At 40.7% G+C, this 20,192-nt stretch overlaps 1 protein-coding gene across 1 annotated transcript in view; it reads left to right on the forward strand.

Moving 5' to 3' along the window:
- lrba (LPS-responsive vesicle trafficking, beach and anchor containing) overlaps nt 1-20,192 on the forward strand; it is a 233,103-nt gene that overhangs the window by 180,104 nt on the left and 32,807 nt on the right. Inside the window, exons 44-45 of the mRNA XM_008405468.2 lie at nt 1,823-1,987; nt 15,718-15,885. Of these exons, the coding sequence (XP_008403690.1) occupies nt 1,823-1,987; nt 15,718-15,885 (333 nt within the window). The remainder of the gene's footprint in view (nt 1-1,822; nt 1,988-15,717; nt 15,886-20,192) is intronic.

Here is a 20,192-nt window from a genome sequence, read left to right on the forward strand (position 1 = left end):
CCATCCATCCATCCATCCATCCATCCATCCATCCATCCATCCATCCATCCATCCATCCATCCATCCATCCATCCATCCATCCATCCATCCATCCACTATGCATTCATGCATCCATCATGGGTTGGTGGATGGTTGGATCCATCCCTCATTTGCTTGGATGGCTCCATTAATGCATTCCTTCATCTGTCTATCCATCTATCCATCTGTTATCCATCCATCTGTCTCTCCATCCATTGCACTCCAAAAATTTTGCCTTTACTCCTCAACTTGTTTGCTTAAAAACTGCCTGGAAATTGTATATGATTATGAAAAAATCCGAAATTCTTGCAGACAAACGCACAGGAACCCTGAAAGTGCGTGTGTATTAGGTTGCAGAACTTCAGGGAAGAAATTGAGATATCGGTGAGGCGACTTTGTGTATGACTCTCCAACGGAAGAAAAAAAAAAAAAACAAGTGGTTGTAGTTCCTAAACCTTCCACATGTTTTAGCCAAAGAAAATCCTGGCCCTCACCGAAGCTCATCAGGAAATAAATACGTCAGTTTTTGGAAGTGCATGTGAAGATGGAGGGTGGGGAGTAATGTTTAGATTAATGTCAGCGTTGCACATTTTGCGCTCCACTTTACTTGCAGGCATCCAAGAACCGAACCGCTCTGTGTACTGATTGTCTTTCATTATGATGGACACGCAAACAAAAACAACACAACTGAAGGCTGGAGGGCAACTCTGATTTATCTGCATGTTACAAAACCCTGACATGATCCTCATGTTTATGCTCACTGTGGCAAGTTCTGCTTGGTTAGGAATGACAAATGGCTAAACATATAAGGTTACGTCTCCTATCAGGGACGTCTTTTTTCTTTGCGATCCCTGAGTTTGAAAATGTGGTGTTGTGTTGTTCCTGACAGCCAAATAAAACCATCATAGTTCCAAAAAAATTGGCTTGCTTTTTCTGTCTGTTATGGAAAAACAAGAAATCGGATGTGGATTTTTTTTTCTTTTGCTTTTTTTTCCCCCAGCTGATTTAAACCTTGAGGGGAAAAATGAAACTTGGCTGTCAGTTTTTTTTTTCTTTGTCAGACTTTATAATTTGGGAAAAACAGATTAGTGTTGATCATACTAAGGACAGAACCCAGTAGTGGTGACGGCAGCCTGTGTTTTATATTTTAGGCTTTCTGTAGGGCTTTTTATGCTGATTTTGTTGAGATTTTTATATTTACTCAGTAAATGTAACTCTTTAAGACTCTGTAATTTAGTTTCTAGTTTGCAAAATGTCATTTGGTTTTGTGTACGCTGTTAGTGGATGATGTCTGAGTGACAAAAAAGTCAAATTTTTTTCATGATTTTCAGAATGAACGTTTCCATTTCTTCAGACTTAAATGCTATCTTTATGCACTGGTTTTGCAAATAACATTAATCTTAAGTTTACAAGTCATGCGAGTCCTGAGTCAACCATAAGTCATAAACTTCAAGCTTGTTCTTGAGTCGTTTTTGCCAAATGTGTATTTTTTAAATGTAAAAATCATTCTCTGTGTTGAATTACTGCTGTTTATTTGCAGTAAATATCAGCCCAGGTTCACATTTTAAGGTCTCTGTCCTTTGACTTTGCCTCAACTCTCTTATTAAAGGCTTTCTAAGAAGGTACGCTATTTAAAATTATTGTTACTTCAAAGCTATACATATCTAGAAGTTTTATGACACCGTCCCTTAAGGACTTCAGTTAAAGATCCCTGGTCTATGCAGATGTTGTAGTTTGTAGATTGATTTTCATGTAAAATACTTGAAAATTGTCCGAACTGACTTCTATTTTATTTTATTTTATTTTGTCGTCTCAGGAGCTGATCCCGGAGTTCTTCTACCTGCCTGAGATGTTCGTCAACGCCAACAACTACAACCTGGGAGTGATGGAGGACGGCACCGTTGTCTCTGATGTGGATCTTCCGCCTTGGGCCAAAAGCTCTGAGGAGTTTGTTCGCATCAATCGGCAGGTGAGTCTCGTCAAAAGCACAACAGCAAGACAAATAACAGACAGATAACTGTTGTCTTTTTGTATAGTTATGATACATATAAGTCTTCTTTGGCTTGTATACGTTCATCCGTTGAATGGAGTAATTAAATAAATCACCTATGTTGAATTGCAAAGTTTTAGTTTTGAATTTGCGGCCACGTTTTCCTCTTCTGTTTGAATCTTTGGATTGTAGCGTTTGCGGCTTTTGGTGTGATATAAATTCATGGTAGTAATGAGTGCTGATGATGCTGGGTGTGTTCTGTGACCTGTGTAGTCTGATGGAGGGTCTGTTCTCCAGCCCACTGATATGACCATGCCTCTCTCATTAATCACACACTTGGGTTCTGGCTGTCAGTCCGTTCTGGGACATGGGAAGCTTGTTGTTGTGTTGGAAGCGTTCTGGAGCAAAAATATTATTTACCCATGTCTTTGAAGTTAGAGAGGTTCAGCTGTATGTCCTTCAGTTTGTTGTGCCACAGTGGGGAAATTTGTGTGTCACAGCAACAAGTTAAGGAAGTGGAAACAGGAAGATGTTTGAGATTTCTTTGCAGTAGCTTAGCTGTTCCTAGGATTGCTCTCTTCTGGACGGAGAGGTCAGATATTTCTCCAGGTATTTGTTGGAGCCAATCAGAGCCACTGTCCCCGGTGCTCAGATGACCACGGGTGGCACAGCTGCCTTCACCTGCCAGTCTCTTTCTAGCGCTTTATTGAGCTTTTGGTATTTCTCCAGTTTCTTATATTCACTTTTCCTTATTTTTCCATAATTTGGGAAGATCACATCAATCACAACGACTGCTTATTGGGATCACATTGTCCAGGAGGTTGACCATTACCAATTTGTATGTTTGTATCTGGAAGTCCCACAGGAACTCGGCTCAGTCATTCTCCAGCACCTTGGGAGGTGATTCCCTCTTCGACTCAGTTTGTACTGAGCACACGTTGTTAAGGTTTGTTTCCGTAGCCAGCACCGCTACTCTGCCCACGCGCTTGACACACAGCGCATATGGCGCCAAGGGGGTAACATAAAATCTGGCTTACAGTTAATCATAATACCATTTTTAAATAAAATGGTGTGAAGTATTTGCAAATACAAAAATAACAAATTTGCTTCAGAAAAACTAATCTCTCTCAGTCTCACCCGTTCCCCCCACCTCCCAACATTCTGTTCTTCAATCCCAATTAGCAGACACCTGTGTTTGAACGTGTCATCCTCCTCTCCTACTCGGCATGGTTTTTGGTACTTCATAGTTGCGCCGTTGCAGTGAGATGGTGCTGAATACTGATGGGAAGTTGGGCTCTTTTCAGAGAATCGGCTCTTGTTTGGTAGTTTTTCCTCCCATGATGATTCCAGTTTCCAATGCCTGAGACATTCACTGAACACTTAATCTCTTGGGTCCAATTTCCTAATGCATTCTTGGAACTTGGTTGTGTCATTTTGGGTGATTGCCTTCTTCTGTGGGCTTAGTGCAGTGGTTCTTAACCTTTTTTGAGGTACCGAACCCCCCAGTTACATATGCGCATTCACCGAACCCTTCTTATTTCAACCAACCCCCTACCCCCGACACACAAAATATTTGCTGTATTCTGATTTAGTAATGTAATTATATTAGCTGTGTAACCACCACTAGAGGCAGTACCAACCCCGAAAAGATGCGACTAAGGAGCAGATTTAGACTATAGAATTTGGTAAAAACAGTGAGTTTTGCTGAAGTAATTAAAGACACAAGTTCAAATCCATACTGAGAGAGGAACTCCTTCAATCAGTGCTCCTCTGCAGCTCTGATTGGCTAAGCAATGTAACGTGATCCTCTGCAGCAAGTGATGACAAAGCGGGGCGTCATCACAACTTTACACAAGTGTGTCTTTACCTCCGCGGCAGAGGCTCCGCCAAACCCCTGAGACCGACTCATCGAACCCCTGGGGTTCGATCGAACCCAGGTTAAGAACCACTGGCTTAGTGTATAGCCTGTAGATACTGGATTTGGGGTGAAATCCACCATGGATGGTGAGTAGCTTTCATGTTTTAACATCAGTGGTATGAATTTCCTCCCTTTCCCCAGGAGAATATCTGATTACTGTCAGCTCATAGCTGTAGATTTCCCAGACCTTCTTCTTGCCATCGAACTGACTTCTCCAAACTCACCTTACTCATTGCAGGTATTTGGCTGTTGCTGCTTTCCTTGTTGCCTCTATCTGAGGTATTCCAAGATATTTACAGCTGTCCTTAGTATTTGCTGTTCTCCCTTTTGTGAGTTCAGTTCCCTCAGTGTGGATTACATTCCCTCTTTTTGTCACCATCCAGCCACATTTCTTCAGCCTGATTGACATTCGGATATTCCTGAGTCAATGTCTCCTTCACTCTTAGCGTCAGACGCATCTGATTTACATTCAAAGTCTATGTGGAGGCACACCAAGGGCCCGTCACAGCGCGATTTAAAGGATTTTGAGCATTTAACGTGTCCAGCGCATCCAACGCATACAGCAAATAGGTTGGCAGCAGAAAACAACGGCGAGAGCGATTTTGACAGTCTGATGAGCCTCCACACAGAATGTAAACCAGACACGCCTGACATGTGAAAAACTATGTAGAGCAAAAATGTCATTCATTTACATTCAAAGTGCACACGTCAAACTTTAGCATACAACTCGATTCATCCGCGTAGAGGAGGTGACCAATTATGGCCTCCACTTCTGAGATGGTATCCATTACCAGTCTTGTTGGTTATTTGGCTGAGGGGGGGCCATCGTTGGTATGTGATTCTTTTTTCTCCCAAATAAATTTCCAGTATTATTCAGTCTCCAACCTTGATGAGCATCTTTATTAGTTTACTCAAATTTGTAAGGGGACCAGAGTAGTGCCTGTCTGAGATAAAGCATGCAGCAGAGACCATCAGTTGAGGTGATCAGAACTGTAATCAACTAAAAGATTCAGAGTTGTGTTGAGCCTATAGACTTCATCTTACCTGTCCATATCCCCCACATAACGCTAACACTCACTGAAGCATTAAGTCTCAGTGTGGTAATTTCACCAGCAGAAGAGTTGCAGCCGTATAACAGCACAGACCATGCACACAAACCACGCTGGGGGACGAGCGTAGGCAGGGGTGTGTGGGTGGACAAGTCTGTGGTCATGACAGATAGCTGACATTAGAGGGTGTCAGCTGGCAACTGTGGTACTGTTGTGAGAGAGATGAGCATGGCGAAGGGGAAGAGAGGAAGAGTGAAGGAGTTAATGGGCTGTTTGGCTCTCTTTAGCACTTCTGGTCCTAATGGCTTCACAACACAAGGGTAGACAGCAGGAATGAAGGCGCAAACACACGCCGCTGCACGCCTTCTTACAAACACACACATGCCGGCTGTTTCCACTCTGGTTATGAGCCCTAAATGATTAACAGCTAATTAGGGCTCAATCTGGAGAGGCCATTAAAAGCCTCTCTCGGTAAAGGATCGAGCTGCTGTGCAAAACGGCAGCTTGTTTTTGTTATTGTGAGGAGACTTGCATGGTGGGTAATAAAGAAAATATAGGAGAAGGTATAAACGTTCTATCAAACTGCAGCCTGGGATGTGGCGCTCCGCTGGTCGAGGTGTCATAGTTCATCAGCGATGTTTAGCAGGAAGTGTGTTGCGTGGCAACAGAGCGGCTCCGTTTCACCACCACAGGTTTGGGTTTTAGACAAATTTCTCTGCAGACAAAGCACCTCAGCACTCTACGATAAGCCTGCCCCAGCACTCGATTGAAGCTCCTACATTGTACTCAAATGTTTGCGAGTGAAAGGCACACTCCCTTTTTCCAGGCATATCATGCGCACACCCCCACACATCAATGAGGAGACGCTGGGGTCTTGAGGCCGCATGCCACAGAGATCAGGAGCTGCTTGTTGCCTTTACCAGGAGGTCAGGAGAGAGGTTAAGAACTTGATCCCTCCTCCACTAAATAACTACATTTTTCTGGGGACTGTCAGCTCCTTTTACATTCCTCTATATATGACCACATCGCACCTCGCAGTCCTGCTCACCGTTAACTCGGTTGCTGGTGTCGACTGGGAAATTTGTTTTATTTATATTCACATCAGTGTCTTTGTACACCATCGTGTCTTTTCATTGGAAGAGCCAGAATGGAGCATAAACCAGATGTTCGTAACTTGTTTCCTGCTGTTCTACAGTGATTGTTTTGGAAGAGGGAATCCACATTATCAAAGTACAATTGTTGTGCGAGAAAATATGTTGTAGTTTGTACTATAAAGTCTTAAAAAAAAGCTAACATAAAAAGAATACAATTAAAATACGGGCAGCGGTTACAGAGTGAAAAAAACAAACACCTGACCTCAGTCTCCCTGTGTTCACATACTGACTGTACTATGTTACCATTGTACCCCTTTCAAAGTGTTCAGAATTGCAACCGTTACACCAAAGAGACTCTTTAACCCGTCTTTGATATCACTGTTACTGGTGTGTAAAATAAATAAATAATAATAATAATAATTAATAATAATAAAAACAACAAACAATGTTTAGTCTGGTGGGGGCACAAGTGAAGGCCCACCAGGCTTATAGTACACTGCGGGAAACTCTGTAGTAATTTCTAAACTATAATCTCTGTCAAAAAAATCAACAGGAAATTATTTTTCCACTTGAATTCGCTCACTATCGACAACCACTGCACTAGTGTTTAGAAATGTACAAGCTCCCTCCAGGTTTTTCCTGCTCATTTCATGTTTAACAAAATGTGGGAAGTGTAGTCACGGAGACTCAGAAGACAAAAATTCACTTGCAGCCACTCTTCTGTTGAAGCCTTCAGCTTCACCCAGTCAGAAATCGGGACTGTTTATATTCATCTGTCATCCCAACAAGCTGCTGAGCTGCTGGGACCTTCAGAAGATGGTTCCCACAAGCCTCCACGTCTTATTCTCACAGTAACCCTCACAGAAGCTCATGTGGGGGCTGAGGTAAACCACCGCCGGTGCTCGTGCACTTGTGAATGACTGACTGACTGAGCATTTTTTAACATCGTCTAGCCCAGTGCTGCTCCCTCTACCAAAATTTGGTTAACCATGTTGGGCTAGCACTAATGTATTCCCTTGGTGTCTCCGCTAAAAGCTTTGTTGTAAGATGGGAACTACCATGTGGGGCGTGGAGGGGCTTGGAGGGGAGGGTTATCTGGCTAATGTCAGACAGCGCTCACTGTAGGGGTATTGTCATGCATAAGGCCAGACATGTTTACTGTGTGCTCAGTGTTTTACGAGCTGTCCCCCCCTTCTTCTTTTCCTCCCTCTCATCTCTGGAAGCCTCCCTGTTCAGTGATGTAATGGAGGAGGCTAATGAGAGCCTGAGAAATGGGATGATCTACAGTTACTGAAATACTCAAAGACTAATGTTGTCCTTCTTTTTTTTTTTCCTGCACTCCCCCACGCTCTCATTTCACTTCAGCCAAAATCAACTTAAATGCTCTTTTGCAGCTTTGCTGTGTTTTCGCGCTCGTTCTGCCCAACAGTTTGTCTTCCTGACTCACCGTTGAACTGTTGCACTCGAGTCCTTTAAAATGTGATCATTGAAATCGTCTTTCTGTTTGTTTGAAATGAACTGAAGAAAAGTGTTGTTGTTATTAGACTATTTGACTGTAGCTTGTGTTTGTCAAGCTTGTCTAGCTTATTTTGGACTTTCTTGGTTTTGACTGGTCCCTGTGGCTTTCAAACACTTATTAATTATGGATGCTTTACAGACCGAAGGGGTGAGCATCTTTGGTCTGTTGTGTTGTCTCTTAACCTTTTCAAGATTTACCTCAACACTTGCCCAATGAGAGACTTAATTCCTGCAACAGTGAATAATAATGAAAATGAACCAACCAACCAGTCAGCTCTGTGATAAGAACCCAACCAACCCATCGGCCACTTTCATGATAATGGCACAGCTAACAAAACCATCCAACTGACTTTGGAATAAAGGTAAAGACCAACCAACAGAGCACAGAACTAAAGAACAAAACTACCTGTGTTACTATAAAATAATTAAAATAAAACAAGCTAACTATTTGACCACCCCACTAGCCAGTTGACCAACAAAATTTAAAAACTACTCACCCAACCATCCATCCATGTCTTGCGATACTTGTACAGCCAATCATTTAACTTATTGACTAGCTGACCAGTGATCTTTGTGATAATGATTAATATTGGGAAGTAGCATTTCTGAATAAAATTGGTAGAAGTGCATGAAATCACATCAACAAGCAGCAAGTCCACATGAAAGGCTGATCGGTGGAGTCATTAATCCCAGTAATCTCTTTTAGTCAACTAGCAAACTCAAACCAATTCAGATAACAACTATCTCAACAACTATCCAAATATTTCTTCCTTCAGATATGTTGTTGATGTGGTTTATGCCATCATCTTATCAAAGTGGTGATATGTTGGATACCTTAATCGGCCTCTCAACATGCAGGAGGATAGATGGGTTTCCTCTTTTCTGGTGCCTGTTAGCAGTAACCAAGATAAAGTGAAGATTGAAAATGCAGTTTTCCAAAAGTGATTTGTGTGTGTGTGGGGAGGGAGGGGTGTGTGTGTGTATGTGTGTGTGAAGGAGCGTTTGAAATGTACTTTTTAAACATTGAGCTTTTTACTATTACTGTATGTCGTGCTTCATAAATAGGGATGCACCAGTCCACTTGTTTCACTCCTGGTACTAATGCAGGTCTGAGGTTTAATGTCGGCCGATACTGATCCCATTCAGAAAAGCAGCGCTGAATTAACTTAAAACGTTTCTGTTTTTTACTTTTTACACAGACACATAAATGTACTAAATTACAAATTTATTTGATAACTTAAATCAGCAATAGCTTCACAGACTTGGTCAAACATATAAAAACACAATTTTGATTTGTTCACTCAGTGCAATTAGGAGTACAACAGCCAGTGTAAAATAAATAAACTGAAATTGACAAAAACAATAGATATAAACTACAACAAACATTTCAAAGTGTTCAGAAACTGCAATTATGGATCAGCCACATTGTCACCGATACCCGATGTAGAATTATTTTCAATATCAAGACCGATACAGATATAATCAGATCGGTGCCCCTCTACTCATAAACTTAATTTCATAAAAAAGTAAATACTGAGTGAGGGACAACTGCACTTCTATTTTGACCTGGTAATTTATTCCTTAACCAGTTCTTGTGCTGCAAATTGGACCAAATCTATCAAAGTGTTTCTGTTTGTTTCCAGTGAGATAATCTTCAGGTCCCCTCTCATTCAGCTTGTACACTCGACACAAAACGGATACTGTTGCTCTTCAAGTCAGTGAGTGGTTTAAGGAAAAGATGGGAGGAGAGGATTAGTGCTGGAGTTTCAGGTTCTACTTGCCAGTCAGGCCTCAGCCAGAGCACTCACAGTTGTCACCTGTCTAATTAGCCGGGTTGGAAGAGGGGTGAGGCTGAAACACCACACACATGGTGTGTGTGCGTGCGTGTGTATAAATACGAGAATAAAGGAAATGGTCTAGTAGCTGCATAGATCTTGTTCCTTACGTCATCTGTTGCCCGCTCACTCTTTTTGCTGTATGCAGTCGTTCATTGGCGACTTCAAACTGACAATCGTTTTCTCATGTACATTAAGCTAAATCAGTCCTTCGAGGAGCGAGGTTGCCGACCTCAAGTGGAACCAACTTTTCGCCACTTGAGGAAAGGAGCCCTCTGTTCTAACTTAAGAAACTTCACAAACATAAAAAAAAAAACAAGAAACCATAATATTTAGCAGATTTATGTTAGGCCAGCTGCACACCCGCACTGCTTGTGACACACATTGTTCGGCCTCTCGTGAACGTTTGCATTATTTTCGACGTGCAAATGAAAGGATTGATTTGTTATGTGGCATTTTAACGTCCTTATAGACAGCTCTCTATAAGTCCTTAAAAAGGTTTTTTAGGACCAGTAAGGGATGGAGGAAAGCGTTTACCGTCACCTCGTTAAGACCGAAGCGAAATCCGGCACAATCCAGGTCATAAAGCCCACCACAAACCACAGCGAACCACCAGGCTTCAGCTGCCAGGCCTGGAAACATACAACAATGTTTCAACAGAGATTATTTAGCATTTTCAAAAGAATCCTATCCAAATACATCCATTATCTGCAAATACAAATATATTTTAAGAGGAGAATTTTGATGTAAGATTAGACAGACTTTCGGGACACTTTAATGTCCACCAGCTGGGTAATTGTAGTCACTTGGTGTCTGCTGTGTCATACCCCCTAAATGGGGTTGGTGTATTTTAGACTTCCAGTCCCTCTGAAGTGGAACACATTGAAAGACATAAAGTCAAACTGTCGTTCCCGTTGAGTCTGTTTAGTTTTCATTAGAGACTTGAGGTCCACTCCAAAGTCACAGATGTCTACAAAAGGGAAGAATGGAAGTAACCTGAGACTTGCAACCAGAGGAAGCTTGTTCATTGTAATGCACTTTCACTGGCATTCACCTCACAGCGCAGCACACTGGCAAAACTAACACGTCATTTAAAAAGACAAAAAACATTCTCTACTAATTTGAATAATGAGCCGGATTTAAAGCTGAGGAATGTAACTTTTATAAAAAAAGGTTTTTTACATATTTACATGTCGTGACAGTATTTTATGAGATAATTTGTGAGAAAAATCAATCTCCTCCACCTGACCTATTATGGCCATCTGAAGAAATGCACCAAAAACAACCAATCAGAGTCAGGAGGAGAGTCTTAGAACTGTCGATCATCCTCATGTGTTAGCTGCTCAATGTGCTAATGGCAGAGAAACAACATAAAGGAAAACCGTTTATCCACTGCCATCGGTGGCCATGCTAACTAGGCTTAGCATTCACAACATGCTATGCTACCTTCAGTGTAGCAGAGCATGGGGGAGGTGTGGAGGGTTATTGAGTAGCTCCACAGAGGGTGATTGACGGCGCTAAGTCCCGCCTCCTGGCTGTGATTGGTTGTTAGTTAGCACTGAGAGCTAGATTTTTTTCACAAGCTACTCATCTCATATTATTCTTTCCTGACATAGTGACAGTTTCATCAAATGTAAAAAGAAAAACGTTTTGTATAATTGTTAAATAGTGCAGCTTTAATGCTTATGCTCTGACCGGCTGCGTGATTGAGGTGAAATTGTTTGTAAAGTGCCTTTAATGACATTTGTTGTGAATTGACGCCATAGAAATAATCTCAAAATATATAGATTTAGATCTCCAGCAGTGCCGTTTGACTGAGAATTGTTATAATTCTATAAATCTCTGCTTCAGAGACCGCGCTGCGTTTTGATTGTAATTGGAAATCAGAGCGACGTTAAAACGAACACCCTCGCGTTTTAAACATGTAGTTTGTCAAACGCATAACAATAGAACCGAGGATTTCCAGTGACTTTGACCCCCTGCTAGCATTTACATAAAGCTGTGCTAAATTATTCATTAATTATCAGTCAGTCCCTTGTGGGAGGAGAAGACACACACATCAGCTGCTAATTGGCACATCAATAATCCGGCCCGGTTCTGCTTTTTGGTCGCCACCTCAGGAATCTGCCGTGGGCCCACGCCTTCTGCTCAGATGTCTCCACATTGTGGCGCCACATGACCAAACGTTTCCACAGCTGCTGCTCTGCCGTTTACCTGATGGGCAACAGAAGCATCCCTTACTTCTGGACCTCACAACTATTAATGGCTTCTTCATCAGATGAACCCTGTTAGATGTATCGTTATTTTCTCCATCATGTCTTCGGCTGTGTTGCGTATCCACAAGACCTCACTGAGAAACTACAGGAATAATGACTTGTGAGGTTTTAAAACATTCTTTTACCACAGATTAAATCCAGATCCAGTAAGTTACACTGATGCCAATTTTGCTGATTTAATGGAAATTAATTCTCAAACTCTTGTCATGACTTCTCTGTTGACTGTTTTCTGGGTAGAAGGATAAACTTGGCTAAATTCCCTCTTAACCACCTGCATCATCTCGCCTTTATTACATAAATAATCCACACATATGCCAACGAAAACCCATAGTTAATATTTAATTAATATCTATTAGATATTTTAATTGTAAAATGTTTAAATTTTTTTCTATATATATATATATATTATATTAAAATACATATATTTTAAGCTTTTATTTTATATGTACATATATTTTATATATGTACATATATAAAATATATTTTAATTCTAATTTTTAATTTTAAAAACTAAAATAGTTTTAAAAAATTTAAATGTTTTTTTTTTCAAGATGTCCTTAACCTAACTAAACATAAACAAATTACACACAAAAAAGAAACAATAAAATAAAATAAAAAATGTAATGGGTGCTGTACACTTAACATGTAAATTTCTCAAATTATATTACAACTAGTACAGAGACTCAAGTTCTGGCCAATTTACCACAATTTTTAATTTTTTCCATTTTTAATCCTGATCATTTAAAATTTTCTGTGCTGCAATCTGCCTGAAAAAGTAATCCTTTCCAGAGATTGAGCTTTTATTCTTAGACTTCTTACATCTGATCAAAGAGTTATAAAGCCATTATTTGTGTTCAAATGACGAAGTAAAATTATTGTTGATGAAATGTTTTTTTTTTTTTTACTTTAAATAAGCCAATTCCTCTGGTACTCAGTAGAAATACCAAAAGTCTGTTGTGGGTGTTCCTGCCTCTTACTCATATCTGTTCATAGTGTTAAAGAGAGTTATGGAGTTTATCTTCAGTCTGAAGTAAAACACGGCACCTCGAGCCACAGAGCCAGTGTTTACTGGAAAGATCACTGGAGCGGCTGCTTTTTATCTGAGGTCAAGCAATTAAACACATTAAAACTAATTGTTCTACTAGAACTTATGAATATTCACCTTCCTGCATTATGCAAGGAAAATCAATGCTGTAGATCAATCTGAGTCAGATGTTTACGCTGTTCTTTTTTTATTGTTAAGCAGAAAGCTTTGAAGTAATGAGATCAAAGTGCAGTGCAGTGTTTCTAGAGGCAGTTATGCTGAGATTAACTGTATTCCACTGGGGTTAGGTTTATACAACTAGAATCAGAGCACTGCTGAGCCTTTTGTCAGCCAGATGTTAGCACACTGAACAAACACAAACAAATGCATCATAGTTCCAACTTAAGGTCACCTTTTTTTTTTTTGCCATTTTGCCCTCTTATCATTTTAACATTTTACCAGCATTTCACTGAAAAGCAGCTCCTATAATGAGCTCAGCTGATGCTCAGTTCCACCAGGTGTTTACTAATTGCTGCTGGCTAGTCTGAAGGAGCTGAGTGGGGGAGTGGAAGGGGAGGGCTGCTTTGGGTGGAATCTTTTAGGGTGAGTTTGTGACCTAGCACCTTGAAGGTGGAGCTAGGTCCACCCAGGCATTTCACACAGCTGAATGGTTGCTAATCATTTCTCAAACATGCATGAAAGAATCAAAGCAACACTCCTGGCATGTTTTTGATGAGAGAATAACATTACAGCATGAAGTAAAACTCCAAAAAGTTTATTTTACATAATACCGCACCTTTAAATACATTTTGAAGCTTTGACCTAACTGAAACACTGTAATAACACAAAGTCTGTATTCTGGAGGCATATCATCCTGTTATTATAAGTCAAATCAAATGTACTGAAGGGATTTTTTTTTTTTTTGTCTTCTAGAATGCCTGTTTCTCTTCACTGAACCTGGAATCTGTCTGTGTTTCACTTTGCTTTTTGTTCCCTTTTATTCCTCTTTCCTGAGGAAAAAGGAATCACACACACCAGAGACTGTGTGTGAGACGGCTAAAGATGAAGTCGACGCTCATTCTACAATGAAACCTCATCATTGTACCAGAGCTGCACACTGCTCCCCCTCCGCTCTCTGGCTCTGCTCGCCGACTAAAAGTTGTAATTAAGCGAGTGGGGAAAAATTAGATGCAAAATGGCCTGTCAGAAAGTCGCATTTAAGTGAAGGATGCACTGGTATCTGCGGTAAAAATTGAAATGATATAAATTGCCGTTTAAGTGCAGCCCAGGCTAATGTTTTGTCACAAATTAATGTGACACAAGGCAGCAATGACAATCAAGGGCTGCCTCATTCTAATTTGGTCGTGTTTAGAGGGCTTTTGTGAGCCGACAGCTTTACACAAATTAACACAATCGCCTGTTTTTATGGGGAAACCATAAATGTTTTTCCCCCTCCTTTGCCGGCTAATGAGGAGGGAAAACGGCTTGTACCTCAGCGTAATGGCGGCACTGAGACGTCTGCAGACGAGCAACGCCGTGCCGCTGTCAGCTCCCGTAGAACAAAGACGGAGCCCAAACGATTCCCTAATGAGCTACTAGAGTTTTGATGTTCCCTTATGATCAGATGTGGGTACGTTGTGCGTTTTGCTCGTTATAAAAATCATCTTCAGATTCTATCACAGGAACAATTAGCGGGATGTGCTGCGCTCTCTGAGGAATATGCTTTCTGAAGGGCGTCAGGAGCTGCAGATGTGGGCAAATGTTAGTCTGTGTTCCACTAATGTCGAAAAAACACAATTTCTGCAATAGTGGTGTTTTTATTAAATAAATGAAATTAAAATCACGTGAATAAACTTGTTCACGTAATAAGTGGTTAGAAGTCATATCGGCGATGGATGTAAACAGTTGCATCAAATATATTCATAATTCAGCCGTGGTGAAATAACTCATCATCTATCAGCCAATCAGAGGACACGTCTGCCTCTTATTCAGCCCTGCATACTTTGGTGCAGCGTTTTGGGGAAATTATTGTCGGCCATTTTACAGAAGAGCTATGGAGTCCATGCGTTGGAATGACACACAATTTCTTATTAACTTCTAAGTTAAAAGCAAAAACGCAGAGACAGATCATGTGGTCTTATTTTAACTTCTGTTTTTTTTTTAGGGATTGTTTGCATTTGTGCAAAATGGCTTTTTATTCTTTTTAAACTTGTATCTTGATTTTTAGATAAAAAAATGCTTTTTTAAAATAATTTTTATTCTCTTTTTTTTGAGAATGTGTTGTATTTTCATTGCACTTTGAGAGACTGCAGATGAAAACGAACCTTTATGACTTATTGTCACATTATGTGATGTGAATTGGCAGATTTCACTTGCAAGGCTTTTTTTCATGTTACTACTGAAATAATCTGCCAGTGGAACATGTAGTTTTTCATCAAAATTAAGAATTGTTTTTACTTAAACTAATATCCTATAACTTGCTGAAAAGCTACTTGTACATTAATTCTTATTTCAAGTGTACTGAAATATTTGCACTAGAAACTAGACCAAAAATACTTGCTTATATATTAAAAATATTGAAAACAGACCATCATCCTTCAACTACTTCCTGTCGTTGTCTTTGGCGTTTCCGCCAGCAGTAACATCCAGTTGTTTATCACATGATTTGTTTGATGCAAAAAAAAAAGTGTTTCCATTGCAGTTTTGCAAAATACATCAATTTTGATACGGCTGAAATTCTAGCGACAAAGAACTTTTTATTGAAAAACGTGAGTTTTCTCGAAATTGGCTTGTTTTTGTAACATTTATTTTCGTAATTTCAATTTGCACAGTTTTACGCTTAACGGACACGCAGCTACTGATGGTTGTTGCTCAGGATGAGAAATGTGTTTGGGAAGCAGCATGTCTGTAGGTCAAAGACATTTTTTTTTATATAGTATTCATGTGTTGATATTTATAGAACTTTCTAAGCCTTTTTCCTATGTTTCTGTCGCAGGCTCTGGAGAGCGAGTTCGTGTCCTGTCAGCTCCACCAGTGGATTGACCTGATTTTCGGCTACAAGCAGCAGGGACCCGAAGCTGCCAGGGCCCTCAATGTTTTCTACTATCTGACATATGAAGGCGCGGTCAACCTGAGCTCCATTAAAGACCCCATGCTCAGAGAGGTGAGCCTGCTGCTTTACATCCTCTTTCATATCCTGCTGAGTAAGGCAGAAAATACTCTATTACTGTAAGTACACCGGGGCCCTCTCAGATTGATGTTTAATCTACATTACAAAAGCAAGCCGTATTTCAGGGGGGGGGTTTGATCCCATTAGCAAAGCCTGTGGCTCGGGAGAGCTAAGCTAACAATCTACAGTCAGGTTTTGCCGAGCAAAGCCTTTCCCTCGTGTAATACCTTTTTGAAAGCTCTCCACCAAGTGTTCCACTTTAACGCCTTAAAGCTTCCTCCTCTGCTTTCATTCATTATTCATTCCCACCACTTTGAACCATGGCACGTACACACACACACACACATACGAGCTGCGCCGGGTGCTGCCCGAAAGCAAGCACACAAGACACAGCGCTGAGAAGAAAAACACAGCCAGCGCGCCCACAGCCAAACATGGGCCTGACAACTTCACTGATTGGCTGCGAGAGGCGGCCCGCTGGCGGCAAGGCCAACTGACCTGGCTCACATCAGCCTGTCTGACGTCTAACTTTTAGCACCAAGGGGGTGGGGGGATTTACTCTATTTTTATTGTTGACAAATTAGAGAAAAAAAAATCTCAGCTGTAGGGCGAGACACCTTTTTGTAGCTTTGAAACGTAGTTGTTTGTGTGCAGTGAAGTCTGCAACACTGAGTTCTGTGTGAAACAATGCAAGAGGAAACTTTGGGAGCTAATTTTATTGTCCTGATGTTTGAAATAACCATAAATCATAAGATAAGACAAGATCATTTGTTTGTGTCCCGTGGGAGAAATTTGTCTTAGAACAAGGAACAAGACTGCAGCACATTAGACTAAACAAAACTTCAAAGTCAATTACAATGAATACATAAGACTAGAATTAAATAATTAAATAAACGTACATCAAGTTTTGAGCATAAAAAAGCACTTTGGTGTACAATATTAATGTGAAAATGAAAATACAGACTTCAGGTGGGCAGTGGATTCACACAAACATGGTGTTAGAAGAAGTTATAGGCCAAAACAGCAAGACTGAGCTCACTTATCAATATTGGCCCCAAATGTCCATATTGGTGCATCAATAGTTTGGAACATTATTTAATTTGAACAATAAAGGCTAAATTCCTGCAATACTATGGTATGGTAGTGGTAAGTAAAAATATAAGATTAACACAAAAAAATGCATTACAACCATTTACTTGCTTACTTGCAGAGTATTCTCACTTAGCTAGTGTAGCATTTCATCAAACGGACATTAACTTTTTTTAAACCGTGATATTTATTGTATCGTTTATCATGAAAGGGAAAGTTGATTTATCGTTGCCATGATACATTTTGGTTATTGATGCTATACTAAAAAAAACAAAGGAAATGTTTGCCGTTTTCTTCCCTCTTTGTTCCACGAGAGCATCGGTAAACATCAGTAAATTCAAAACGCTGATTAGATGCAGATTTTGTGTGCAGGTTAGTGATATAAATCACTGTTTTAAGAAGAAACCTCTTTCAGATGAGAAAGAAAGCTTTTCAAGAACAGTATTTGTGTCGTCGCATGCAGTCGCCGTCCTGCAAAACTATTTACCTAAAAAATAAGCAATAAATATCTGTTTTAAACATCGTCGATACTATTGTTATCGCAGCAGTACCAGAAAATATTGTGACAAAATTCTGATTCCATATCGCCCCGGCCTACATTGTGAGTGTTCTTATATCATCAACAGAAAATCATGGAAGAAAATGATGAAAACAAGATTCATTTAGTCATAAATTAGACGTGTCCCAGCATCCAAGTTTAAATGGAGATTAGTTCAGTGTACGTCAAGTGGCCTCCACTGTACAGCCGCCCTTCATGACTCACTGACTGGAGCATCACGGGCACAAGGGGCACATCCTTGATTTATCACCTCATTCGCCCTAATTCCCATCCAGATGTGCTCTGGCCTTTACACACACAAACACACGCACACACACACCCCAGAAAATTGGATCCGTGGTACTGCACTATTTCTTCCAAGCTGTTCCAAAGACAAAGGTATTGATTATTCTACCAATGTACACAGAACCGGCAGAGACAGGAACACAGGATTTCACTTGTATTAGGAACAGAATTCCTCCCACTGTGGCTTTCTGTGTAAGAATACACACTTTAGATTCACCTGCTTACAAATTTTTACTAATTAGCCACAGTTTCTGTGTGTTTTTATTCTGTGTTTCATTAATCATTACAAGAGAAAATTATTTTGAATGAAGCTTTTATTACCTATTTAAAACATCAGGGATGGTACAAATCTGCGCAAAACTTTGCTATTCCACTCGTGTCGAAAAAGTTTAATGTCGCAATTGAAGTGTTTCTATTAACTTAGAAATACAATTAAAATCACACATGAGTACGTTTGTTCACGTGATAAGTCGTTAAAAACCACGCCGTGTCGTCATCCTCCTACCGCTTCCTGTCATCATCTTCAGGTTTTCTGACGATACTCAAATCCGGTTGTTGATCACATGACTCAAGTGATGCAGGACAAAAAGGTGTTTTCAGTGCAGTTCTGTAAAATATTCTAATTTTGATGCAACCGAAAAACCACCTCATCCAAGCACCAAAACTTAACAGAAAACAAGATACATTTTTTTCAAAATTTCCATGTTTCTATTAAGCCAATTTATTTTTATAATTCTAGTTTGTGCAATTTTAAGGTTGATTGAAACCATAAAATTCATTTTATGGTTTCAGTATAAAAAAACAACAAACAGAAGCCAGCATTGACTCACTGCATCATTAGTGTGAAATATCAAGAAAACTTTAAAGTTTGCGCCATTCCGTGGAGATGAACAGAAGCTTGTTGTTTTCTCTACCTCTGCCGTTTGATGCTGCGTCTCCAGTCTGCCGTCTTTCATCTGTGAAAACACCCTCAGTCTGAGCACTTTAATTAGTTAGATAAACCGAGGCGGTGTTGCCCGTGTGAACTAATCCGAGGCTTCCCCCGTCAGTTGTGTTTTTTGCGGAAGGAAACGTGGCCTGTCTGAGCAGAAAGGTGGAAACAGAGTCTCAAGCCTGGCCTTCGTCACATCGGGGCGCTGGGGAGGGAGTTTGAGGGATTTTTAGGCCTGAAAGGGCCCCCAGAGTCTGTCATTACTGAGTGACAACTGTTTCAGCCTGAGCTCTGGACTGAGCTGTGACGGGCCCTGGGGCGGTTCAGAGTGGAGGAGTGGGCACAAATCTGTGTGCATGTTTTCTACTACAATGGGTTAGACGGTTTGTACCTTTTGCTTTGCTCTCTCCCACATCTCTCTCGTATCCACATGCACTTGGAGTGTTGTGTGTGTGTGTGTGTTCCACGTAGATACGTTGGTGCATACGGGTGTGTCTGTGTACATTTTGTATTGGCATGTTTATACATCTGTATATTTATGCGTGCTCATCAGCATAAATGACCACAATCGAGTGTTTATACATGCATTTTGTGTGTGTGCGTGCGGGTGTGTGTGTGTGTGTGTGTCTGGGGGAGAAAGTGTGGAATAGCTCAGCACAGATTAGTGACTGCTCTGGATACCGGTGCCTTGTTTTTCAACCGCGTGATTACTTCCTGTCTTGCCTCCGCCAGTCAGCGCAGGAAGAAACCATGTGCACACACTGGTGTGTGTTCTTGTGGTGGGGTTACATGCACATCTGCGTTGCCTCTCGGTGTAAAGGGGGGGGGTGACTCGGCCTGATTTGTCTTTGCGTTGTCCTACAGGGCTTTCCCTCTTTCACGTGCGATTATGGAAAAATTCAGCAACCTCTCACGGCATGGACAAAACACAGATCCCTGTTTGAATCATACAGCATTTGTGTAATTCAGCAGAAAAGCCTTGCGAGTGAACCTGCGTCAACACGTTTTCAAAGTCTGTCATATTCCTTAAAGGGGCAGGACTATAGGTTTTTCAGGCACATAGTACCATTTTATATCACAGTCAAGAAACTGTTAACTACAGTTGTTGTAAAAATTATTGAAATTTAACTTCGTAGTTTAACACCTTGAAACGTGGACTCCGTTTCTTTAAGAACTCCTGCTCTTTCTGAAACTGCCTTCAGGAAGTCATCACAACATGGCTCCTCTATTGAGAAGTAGCTCGTATAATGAGCTTAGCAAATGCGCTGTTGTACCAGGTGTTTGCTAATTGTTTCTGGCTAGTCGGAAGGAGCCGTGTGAGTGTGGGATGCTCTGTGAACTACGACTCTGAGGAGGAGCTTTGTCTCAAAGGCGGGGCTAGGTCCATCCAGATGTTTTGCAAAGCTGAGTGTTTACCATGGGAGATTAAAGGTTTTC

The sequence above is a fragment of the Poecilia reticulata genome, linkage group LG1 (genome assembly GCF_000633615.1).
Source record: "Poecilia reticulata strain Guanapo linkage group LG1, Guppy_female_1.0+MT, whole genome shotgun sequence".
NCBI classification, from domain to species: Eukaryota; Metazoa; Chordata; class Actinopteri; order Cyprinodontiformes; family Poeciliidae; genus Poecilia; species Poecilia reticulata.